Below are 11,519 nucleotides of genomic sequence, written 5' to 3' on the forward strand. Positions count from 1 at the left end.
CGCTCTTGTAACAAAAAATCTCCTCCTTTGTAATTTTCCAAAACTTCCTTATCATAATCCTTTTGTAATATTATTGAAGAATTGAAATGAATTTCAAAATTTAAGTATTTTTTCAAGATAGATTGAAGTAAGTTTTCAAATTATTATTTTGTACTATTATTCAATTTTGCAGCATACTTTCTCCATCACTCTTAATTCCTTGTTCTCCTGATTACTTCCTGGGTCGGTTTGTGGTAGCAAAGCCAATTCTCTTGAAAAGCTATTTTCATTGTTATCTTATTAATTTGTTTATCTGACGTCTAGAAAACAATTTTTTTTTTCTATTTATAAGAAAACATCAAAACAAGTTAATAATGTTTAATTATAAACTCTCTTTTTACAAGTTCTTTTTTTTTGGTAAAAGGGAATATATTACTGAAAACTAACCAGCCAAAATAAGCTCAGAACAAAATCTGTTAACGTACAGACCGTTGGCATCAGCCTTGAGCAAATCCCAAACATCCACAGGTGGACTTCTAAATACAAGGAAATCATTTTCTTGCTTCGAACCCAGCCTTGCCAATACATCTGCACACCTATTGGCCTCTCTAACACAGTGCTTAACACGAACTCGCGGAAGTTGGGAAATAAGGTACCTGCAATCATCCACTAAGGTAGAAACAACCCTTTCAGCAGCTCTTGGATTATTCAGCAACTCAACTATAGATTTAGCATCAATTTCAATCTCAATAGCAGGTAATTGGAGGTTTAAACATTGAAGAATTTCGTCTCTGAGGCACCAAAGTTCTACAGCAAAACTCGTTGTGGTGCCAATCTTTCTAGCATAACCACAAACCCATTCATCCTCTCCATTTCGGATAAGACCTCCACTTCCTGCTGGGCCCGGATTGCCCAATGCTGAACCGTCTGAATTAAGCCTGAACTAGCCCACCTCTGGCTTTTCCCACCTAATCCTCTTTATCACTTGAACCGAAGCCATTTTAGGAAGCTTCACGCAGTGCTCATACTCCATAGCTTCACGGAAAATTTCATGACCCAAGTTTTGATGGACTGTTTTATTGTTGAAAACAATGTTGTTCCTATGCTTCCAGATGCGCCAAATAGCGAATAAGGAGGTTTTCCAAGGGGGATGGTCTCTGAATTTTTTTGTTTTAAGCTTTCCATTAGTGGTAATCCATTGGTGCAGATTGCCACTGAAAAAAGAAGAATTTACCTCCTCGGCACCCAATTGAGTCCAAAACTCCCTAACCTTGCTGCAATCCCTAAGAGTATGAATTATAGACTCCGAATCAGAGAGACAAAGCGGGCAAGCGGGATCTACCAGCACCCCCCTTTTAGCTAGGCATTCCTTCACGCCAATGCTACTATGCAGACACATCCAAACAAAAGTTTGAATCCAAGAAAGAATGTTAACTTTCCACACCCATTAGCCCGAAAAAGGAGCAACTTCATTTCCAGTAGCAATTTGATAAGCACTTTTGAGTTCAAATCCGCCATGAGTGGACTTACCATAGGCTAGTCTATCTTGTCCTTTTGCAGCAAGAGAAACAGGAGTGGCTATTAAAATGTTGCTGATACTTTCTTGAATAGGGATGGATATTCTTGACCAATTCCATCCATTAGCTGACACTACATCCTTAACTCCGAGCTTCTCCTCTTCTACAGACAACGGACCTTGCACCAAGCTCCTAATAGGCCTAACACTACACCACTTATCATACCAGAAACTCAACTCACTATCTCTACCCGCAACCCAACTAACTCCTTTTCGGAAGATATCTTCACCTTTTCTCATGGCAGACCACACTCTAGAACAAGGCAGCTTAGTGGGATTTATGGCATTCAATCTTTGTCTAGTGCAATACTTACTTTTTAAAACCTTACTCCATAACGCATCCTTCTCAGTTTTGAAGCGCCAATTAAGCTTGGCAAAAAGAGAAAGGTTTATGCCCTTGGCTGTGTGAAGGCCGAGACCCCCTTCACTTTTAGGCCGAGTAATTTTCTGCTAGCCCACCCAATGCATCTTTTTGCCCGTCTCCAAAGAACCCCACAAGAAATCCCTATTAACTTTATCAATGTTGTCCAGGAGCTTTCCCGGGAGAGCATTGCATTGCATGACATAAGCTGGAATGGTAGAAGAAGAAGCTTGGACAAGAACAGTTCTACCGGAAAAGGAGAGAAGATTGGCCTTCCAACCAACACGTTTTTGCTTAACTCTCTCTAGGACAAAATTGAAGTCCTGGCTGTTAGACCCTCGATGCTGAATAGGAAACTCCAAATATTTGCCGAGATTAGGAGTTGAAGAAAACCCCAGAATGTCACACAAGGATTCCCTTGTATCTCTATCCACGTTAGGGGAGAAAAATACTCTAGATTTAGCTTCACTAATTGACTGACCGGATCTATTGCAAAACTCATCCAAAGCGTCTCTAATTGCAGAACAATTTCTACCATCTGCCTTAGTGAATAACACAAGGTCATCCACAAAGAAGAGGTGGGAAAAAGCGATACCGCTCCTAGACACTTTAACAGGAGTCCAACTTTTCTCCCTACATTTTTCTTCAATCAAATGCCCCAAAACTTCCATGCAAAAAATAAAAAGATAGGGAGATAATGAATCCCCTTGCCGAATGCCTCGTGAAGGCCTAAAAGGTTCAAGCAACCCCCCATTAAAAAGCATAGAAGTGGTGGTGGAAGACACACAATTCATGATAAGATCTATCAACTCCCTGGGTAAGTTAGCTTTCACTAGAGTTTCCCTAATAAAACTTCATTTGAGCTTGTCATAAGCCTTTTCAAGATCCACTTTAATTGCCAAATACCCCACTCCTCCTCTCTTTCTACTAACAGTGTGGATGAGCTCTTGCACAATGATTGCATTATCAACCCCTTTCCTACCCGGCACAAAAGTTGATTGAATAGGAGACACTAACTTGTCCAACAAGTTCATTAGTATGATATAGTGAATAATGAAGAAATTAGTATGATGGATATCGAGAGAAATGAGAAATCTACAAGATCGGAATATACTGTCATAGTGTCATTACCTACTAATTATACAAATATATACAATCCATCTTTTCAAAATTATCATTTTTAATTGTAAGCATATATAATAACATAAGCACCAATCAATTTCAGTAGCATTAGTGAAACTTGAGGTGGTTATTTAACATATCATTTCTTTATACTGTGATCTCACATTCTTTTCCTCCCATAATTTCCTAAGTAAATTATAAATGTTATTAACTCGACTATAATTCAAAATTCTTCATCTAATAAAAGTCCTCCAAATTTATAAAATTCCCAATTTTCCTTTTTACTTTTTAAGGAGTGAAATTCACTGACCTCCTACTTATTTTCAAGGACAATTAGATCCACTAGGTAATTCCCATGTTAGTCTCTCTTTTTAACTCTCTTTTCAAATTTTTTTTTATTTTTTATTTTTTTTATTTTTTATGTTAAGAGATTTGAATTGTTTTTAATTATTGAATTGGGGCTCCCGTTTAACACTGCTTCGAATTTAATGATTATAAAATTGGTTAGTTTATAATGATGTGGTGATTGCTTGAGGGTTAATGCACAATACCTTATGTAAACCCATTTATATCTTAGTTACTTTTTTTTTTTTTTTTTTTTTTGTGAGGGTGATATTAGTTACTTATTGGTAACTAAATTTATATTAGATACAATGTATAAATTTTTTTTATTATAAGTTAGAGTGTTACATGTTGATCCTATACTATAAACATTAATTAGATACTTAACAATATTTCCAAGAAGGTGGGATTAACTTAATATAAGTCAAATGATGATTTTTTATTTAGTTACTATATCTCGATAATTCTTGACCAAACTGTGCTTCGTTCTATACACTACTTTGACATGAAGCAATAATAGTTAGTTCATGGCATATTTCACAGTTTACAAGCAGAGAAAAATGGTAAAAGAGAAAAAATTACTAGTTACATGATGCACCTGGGCTGGTCTTATATGTCATTGAACGTGGGCCTAAAAACTAATTCATGGAACAAAATTATTTTAAATAAAAGCCCAATCCATTACCAATTTAATATTCTGCCATTTTTGAACCAAAGGTTAAATCTCTCCATTACTTTCGCAAATAATTACAACACGCCAACAACAATCCAAAAAGAAAATAAAATTACATTTTTGCTACATTCACTTTCCGGGTACAAAGTTTGTGGCATAGGCCCAAGCATTGTTGTTAACTGGGTCAGCAAGGTGGTCTGCTAAGTTCTCCAAAGGCCCCTTTCCAGTCACAATGGCTTGAACAAAGAAACCAAACATGGAGAACATAGCCAATCTCCCATTCTTGATCTCCTTCACCTTAAGTTCAGCAAAGGCCTCTGGGTCATCAGCAAGGCCCAATGGGTCAAAGCTTCCACCTGGGTAAAGTGGGTCAGTCACCTCACCAAGTGGGCCACCAGCAATACGGTAACCCTCAACAGCACCCATCAAGATAACCTGTGTGGCCCAGATGGCCAAAATGCTTTGTGCATGGATCAAGCTTGGGTTGCCCAAGTAGTCAAGCCCACCCTCGCTGAAGATTTGGGCTCCAGCCTTGAACCAAACAGCCTCACCGAACTTGACACCGTTGCGGGCCAAGAGCTCAGGGAAGACACACCCAAGAGCTCCAAGCATGGCCCATCTGCAGTGGATGACTTCAAGCTCACGGTTCTTGGCAAAGGTTTCTGGGTCAGCGGAAAGCCCAGCAGTGTCCCAACCATAGTCACCAGGGAATTCTCCAGTAAGGTAGGATGGGGGCTCACCAGAGAATGGGCCCAAGTACTTGACACGGTCTGGGCCGTACCATGGGCTTCCAGAGGAAACTTGCCTGGTGGCTGTTTTCCTCATGGTGATACGTCCAACACTGAGCTCAGAGGTGGATGGGGCAAGCTGTACTGCCTTGCCTGCAAATGATGGAGAGGAGAGAGCCATGGTTGAGGCTGCCATTGTTGAACTGAAAGACTAGTTTGGAAAATTAATGGGCTTCCTTTTTTTTTTTTTTTTTTGTGGTGAAGGAAAGAGCGGTTGATACAGACAGTATTTAAAGTGGGCTTGTGAGCTAGGATCCTTATCCTATGTTATCTAAATCTTCAATCCTATTGGGTGCTGAAGATTTTGCTTTTGTTTTTATTTGTCCACCTGGCAGGCTCTAATCCACCAATTGCTTAGATTCATTTCGCAGGTTCTAACCAATATATGCACACCACGTAGAGCTCTCAGATTACACTCATCTGATCGAGAGAGAATCAATTTTCTGAAATAAATATTTAGAACTTTTTTTTTTATTAAGAAACTTTGGAATACTCCAATTTCAAATTAGAAGCAACGTGGCAATGAAGTGTATGGAGGGTGGAAAAAAGTGATTTCGGACTACATGGTTGTATCATATGCTTTCATCTAATTGGAATCATTGGATACAACTTTGACATGATCAAAATGTAGGAATAAATTGTCTTATTTGATGACATTTCTATTTGATAATTTCATATATGTTATGATTTAATAAGATGTTATATGTCTTTCAAACATTGTTTAATGGAGAAGTTTCCTAAGTAACTCCAATTTTGATTGGCAAATAAAGGTTATAGATGCAAGGAATTTAGTCATCTCTTTACCTAAAAAAGAGACATTTAGCTACCTCATTACATATATTGAAAAAAAAAAAAAAAAAGGTCAAGAGAAAGAAACCAATCCTATAATGGCAAAATTTGCTGAATAGTACCATTATTGAAAAAAATTTTGTGAATAGCATGCAGCTAAAGCAAATTAGTTAAGTAGACTGTTTTTGAAACTCGAGTTCCAAGTAGTTTGCACCAATATTGATCGGAACTCGAGTTTGTCAAACTTGAGTTTCAAAAACAGTCTACTTAACTAATTAATTTCGTCTGTGTACTACTTTCCTAAATTTTTTCTAAAAACATGTTATTTGGCAAATTTTGCCAATCCTATAAGAATTAAGTACATATTATACTAAGACTTGATCTTAAGAAAAGTTTAGCAATGGATCAAAGTAAGCTTTATAATTAATTTGTATAGTTGTGAAATCATAATAATTCAAGAACCTAGAATTTATATTTTATAATCTAACAATACAAAGAAAACATTTACATGTGGTATCAAAACTCGTGTTTTAGAATTATCATGTTTTCCATTAAAAGATTTATAAACAATTATAGTTTCCATTATCATGACTATGATTTTGGATTTGTGAAAGCAATTAACATATTCTATATGATCATGGATCAAGTTTGGATTATATGAACTTTGTTTTTCCATTAGTTAATAAATTTGGGGTATTATGGATTTCTACGATATTTGGTTCTAGTTTATTTAAATGTTTCTTTAAAGATTAACAACTTTAATGTTTAATGTTAAAAACTTTTTTTTTTAATCTTAATGTTAAAAACTCAAATCTTAAAATTGAGAATATAATATCATTTAACACTCATGAATAGTTATGGTATAAATTCTTTTATACTTTGAGATTGTTAGTTACTGTTCATTATTAATTTTTCCGCCTTATGTTCACTTTTTATATGCAATGAATGTTAAATTGCTGAATTTAGTTTATTTAATGTTGTAATAAACTACTAATATTATCAAGACTATAACTTACTGTTCTATCAAGTATTTCATTGATGTCTTTTATGAAAGAAGAGACTTATTTGTTTCGATGTAAACATGTATAGCACAAGCTTTTATATTTGTATTTCTATAATGTATCCCATTAATTTAATGTTTATGCAAGGCCATTAATTTTGATTTGGAGTCTATATTTTGATACGTATTGGTAGTCACCAAAGTGACCCAATCGAAAAGACGCATAGATAACAAGTAAAAAATAATTGAAATTTAACACATATTCCCTAGTGTTAAAAATTAGTGACTTTGCAAATCACAATTCTTTAATCATAAGAATATTAGGTTGGCCCAAAGGTGCACCACTTTCAATTGATTAATAAACTGGAATAGGATAGTTGATGAATACTCATGGTTGAGATTGGAACGGATACCCAAAAAGTAACAGACCAACTTAATTATGAATATTTTATTAATTAGTTCTATTAGGTGAAAGGGAATCACAATAACTATTTAATAGTTTACCATAAGAATAGCTCAAAGGTGATTACAGTAATACTATTTATCATTGTTTAAACATGTGTTTCATTTTGGTTTATTGTTTCTTAATTGATAACTCTTAGCACTAATGTAGTGAGCATATATTATTACTTTGTTTGTAGTATCAATCCTTGTTTCACTACATTTGCATGCTTCATCTATTCCTATGCTAAACGGAACAAACTTCTCAGATTAGAAAGAACAAGTTTAATTTCACCTTGGTGTACTGGATCTTGATATAACACTTGGATCTGAGAAACCACATGCTCTTACTGATACAAGCAGTGTGGAAGAAAAGACTTTGTACAAAGCATGAGAAAAATCAAATAGATTGAGTATTATATTTATGCGAATGACCATAGCAAACAATATCAAGACAACACTTCCTTAAACTGGTAGTGTAAAAGAATTCCTTTCAAATGTAGATGATCATTTCAAAACAATTGACAAGTCCCTTGCATGGACATTAGTGGCTAAACTTACCACCATCACATTTGATGCTAAGCGTGGGATACAGGAGCATGCCATTGAAATGACTAATTTGGTTGCTCAATTAAAGACTCTAGGGATGAATGTGAATGAGTTTTTTCTCATTCACTTTATATTGAATTCCTTACCTCCTCAATATGGGTCATTTCAAATTAATTACAACACTGTGAAAGATAAGTGAAATGTAAATCTATTGGCCATTATACTTATTCAAGAAAATGCAAGACTCAAGCAACTTGAGCAACATTCAATTCATCTCATAAATCGAGAAGCTGAAAGAAAATGGAGGAAGCCTAAAAAAGGCTTAAAGCATGGATCATGCAAAGCAAGTGATCCTAATCCAACTGGTTAGCCACAAAAGAAGGAAAATGGCGATTATAAATGTCACTTTTGTAAAAAGATGGGACATTTTAAGAAAAATTGCCCAAAATGTAGGCAATGGTTTGAAAGAAAAGGTACATCTTTAATTAAAGGTTATATTTTTATATGTTTCGAATCAAACCTAACTAAAGTTCCTTCTTATACTTGGTGGCTTGATTTTGAAGCTACTACTCATATTTCAAATACGATGCAGGGATTTCTTTCAATCCGGACCATAAATCCAAATGAGAATTTTTTATTGATGGGAAATCGGGTGAAAGCACCAATTGAAGCCATTGGTACTTATCGTTTATTTCTAGATACCAATAAACACATAGATTTGTTTCAAACATTTTATGTTCCTTCTCTTTCTAGAAATTTAGTCTTTTTGCCTAAACTTGATATTGATGGATATTTCATAAATTTGGGAATAAAAGTTTTACTTTATTTTAAAATACCTCTTTTGTTGGTTTTGGTATTTTTTTCTGATGGTTTGTACAAATTTAACAGTCATGATGAATTTGTTGTAACCCTTCTCACCTTGTGTCATAGTATTGGTACTAAACGTGGTCTAATTAATGAAAATTCCTTGAATTTGTGGCATAAAAGGCTGGGACACATTTCCAAAGAAAGGATAGAAAGACTAGTAATAGATGGGATTCTCCCAAACCTAAATTTTATTGATTTCAGTGTGTGGATTTATTAAGGGCAAACAAACCAAACATACTAAGAAAGGTGTCACAAGAAGTACAGAGCTTCTTGAAATTATCCATACAGACATTTGTAGGCCTTTTGATGCTCCATCTTTCGGTAAAGAAAAATATTTTATCACATTTATAGATGATTTTTCATGTTATACTTATATTTATTTATTGCGTGAAAAATCTCAAGTAGTGGAAGCCCTTGCAATGTACATTAATGAGGTAGAAAGGCAATTAGAAAGAAAGTGAAAATCATTAGATCAAATAGAGGTGATGAATATTATGGAAAGTATAATGAACCAGGGCAATGCCCAAGCCCATTTACAAAATTCCTTGAAAAGCATGGCATTTGTGCACAATACACTATGCCAAGAACACCACAACAAAATGGTGTAGTTGAAAGACACAATCGTACTCTAATGGATATGGTTAGGAGTATGTTAAGTAATTCCAAATTATCCTTATCATTGTGGATGTATGCTCTTAAGACCGCTATATACTTATTAAATCGGGTTCCTAGTAATTCCAAAAACCCCTTTTGAACTATGGACATGAAGGAAACCGAGTTTAAGACACCTGCATGTTTGGGGTTGTCTAGCGGAGGGTAGAATTTATAATCTACATGAAAAGAAATTAGATTCAAGAACAATCAATGGTTACTTTATAGGTTACCCTAAAAAGTCTAAAGGTTATAGGTTCTACTGTCCTAACCATAGTAAGAGAATTGTGGAAACCAGTAATGCTATATTCACTGAAAATGGTGAAATCAGTGGGAGTGACAATGTACGAAATGTGGACATTCAAGAAGTTAGGGTACAAGTTCCACTACCGATAACTTCAAATGAAATGTTGAACAACAAATTAATGAATCACTACTCCATAATGAGATGCTCACCAATGAATAGGTGGTAGATGAACCACAAGAAATAGCATTAAGAAGATCTCAAAGAGAAAGAAAGTCTACTATTTTTTATGATTATATGATTTAGCTACATGAATTTGATTTTGATATAAGAACAAGTAAGGATCTGGTTTCGTTTTCGCAAGCCATAAAAAATGTTGATTCTATTAAATAGATGGATGCCATGAAAGATGAAATGAAATCACCAAACCAAAATAAACTCTGGGATCTCGTCAAATTACCTAAGGGATACAAGAAAGTTGGTATTAAGTGGGTCTTTAAGACCAAGCGTGACTCTAAGGGCAATATTGAACGATTTAAAGTTATACTTGTGGCCAAATGTTTCACTTAGAAAGAAGGCATTGATTATCAAGAGACCTTCTCCCCTGTATCCAAGAAGGACTCACTGATAATCATTTTGGCATTGGTAGCTCATTATGATTTGGGGTTGCACCTAAGGTTGTCAAAATCAGGATCCTATGTAGGATCACAGGAGGTAGGATCAGATTGTAGATCGTAGGATTGGATCATGGATCGTAAGATCCTATCTATTTTCAGTTTAAAGCAAAAAAATATTGATAGTGACTTTGTATATTGAATAATCACGTAAATGATGAATTCTTCCATAAAAAAATAAAGATTTTGATCATATGATGTAATTTGCATGTCTTACATCACTACGTTTATACTAACGAAACAAATATATTTAAGTTTTGATACAATGTATTTAAAAAGTTCAGTGAATGTTTAATTAGAAACCAATTACCAAAATACTAGCACACCTTTTCCTTCGGTAGCAGCTTTTAAACCCTCATCATCACCTAACATTGATAACCAAATGATACAATAGTGATCACACATTCACACTATACACATGTAAATTTTATTTATTTTTTAAAATCTATAAAGGAAGACTTTAGAATTGTTACTTCATTATCTTCATCAAAATCTGTACCATTATCTTTTGGTCGACACCCTTTGTTAACCACTTATCATCCGAAGACAAGCTCTTCAAACCAATTTCTTCATTTGCACTTAATGGTTTAGGTATTTTTCTCTTTTATCTTCAAGTTTTACATAACAAATACCAATTTATCCTCTTTTTTTTTTATTGGTTTAAACAATTTTCTCTTTTTTGGGTGTACTTGAAGTTGTACCAATTTTAATAGAGAATACTCAACTAGGGGATAATATATCAAAGTCATTTGGTCTTACTATTTCAAATATACTCCAATTATTTTCAGAACCTGAAGAGCTATATGTTAAGCTTAATATTCTTATATTACAATTTTTCAATTCAAGAAAGTCATCTCCATATGAGTCCCACCACTTAGTTGATACTGACTTTTATGTTTTGGTAGGATCGGTAGGATCCCATACGATCCTTTACAATTCTACATACTATCCTACAATTTTTACGATCCTTGTGCGATTCTTTGTGAGATGGGATCGTAAAATCATGCGATCCTATGATCCATATCGCGATTTTGACAACCATGGTTGCACCAAATGGATGTGAAGATTGCTTTCTTGAATGAGAGTTTAGAAGAGGATGTCTATATGGATCAACTTTAAGGTTTCTCCATTAAGGGTAAGGAACACTTAACTTGCAAACTTAAGAAATCAATATACGGACTTAAACAAGCTTCCCAACAATGGTATCTTAAGTTTAATGATACCATTACATCATTTGGTTTTAAGGAAAACATTGTTGATCGGTGTATTTATCTGAAGGTTAGTGGAAGTAATTTTATATTTTTAATTTTGTATGTTGTTGATATTTTGCTTACTAGTAGTGATCTTGGCTTATTGCATGAAACCAAGAAGTTTCTCTCTAAAAACTTTGAAATGAAAGATATGGATGAGGTAACTTATGCGATAGGAATAGAAATATTCCAAGATAGATCACATGGACTGTT

At 34.5% G+C, this 11,519-nt stretch overlaps 3 protein-coding genes across 3 annotated transcripts; all 3 read right to left on the reverse strand.

Moving 5' to 3' along the window:
* Positions 1-421: 421 nt before the first annotated feature.
* On the reverse strand, positions 422-1,795 carry LOC115990808. The gene is made up of 2 exons (XM_031114592.1): positions 1,510-1,795; positions 422-873 (listed from the first exon to the last, which is right to left on the reverse strand). The coding sequence occupies exons 1-2, from the start codon at positions 1,793-1,795 to the stop codon at positions 422-424; spliced, it is 738 nt and encodes a 245-aa protein (XP_030970452.1).
* Positions 1,796-2,005: 210 nt separating this feature from the next.
* On the reverse strand, positions 2,006-2,950 carry LOC115990809. Its single transcript, XM_031114593.1, has 2 exons — positions 2,823-2,950; positions 2,006-2,645 (listed from the first exon to the last, which is right to left on the reverse strand). The coding sequence occupies exons 1-2, from the start codon at positions 2,948-2,950 to the stop codon at positions 2,006-2,008; spliced, it is 768 nt and encodes a 255-aa protein (XP_030970453.1).
* Positions 2,951-4,061: 1,111 nt separating this feature from the next.
* Positions 4,062-5,043, reverse strand: LOC115988730 (chlorophyll a-b binding protein of LHCII type 1-like). The gene has a single exon (XM_031112346.1). It carries the CDS (start codon positions 4,975-4,977, stop codon positions 4,183-4,185), a length of 795 nt encoding a protein of 264 aa, XP_030968206.1. The 5' UTR covers positions 4,978-5,043; the 3' UTR covers positions 4,062-4,182.
* Between the last annotated feature and the right edge of the window lie 6,476 nt (positions 5,044-11,519).

This window comes from Quercus lobata, chromosome 5, assembly GCF_001633185.2.
Source record: "Quercus lobata isolate SW786 chromosome 5, ValleyOak3.0 Primary Assembly, whole genome shotgun sequence".
Classification (NCBI taxonomy): domain Eukaryota; kingdom Viridiplantae; phylum Streptophyta; class Magnoliopsida; order Fagales; family Fagaceae; genus Quercus; species Quercus lobata.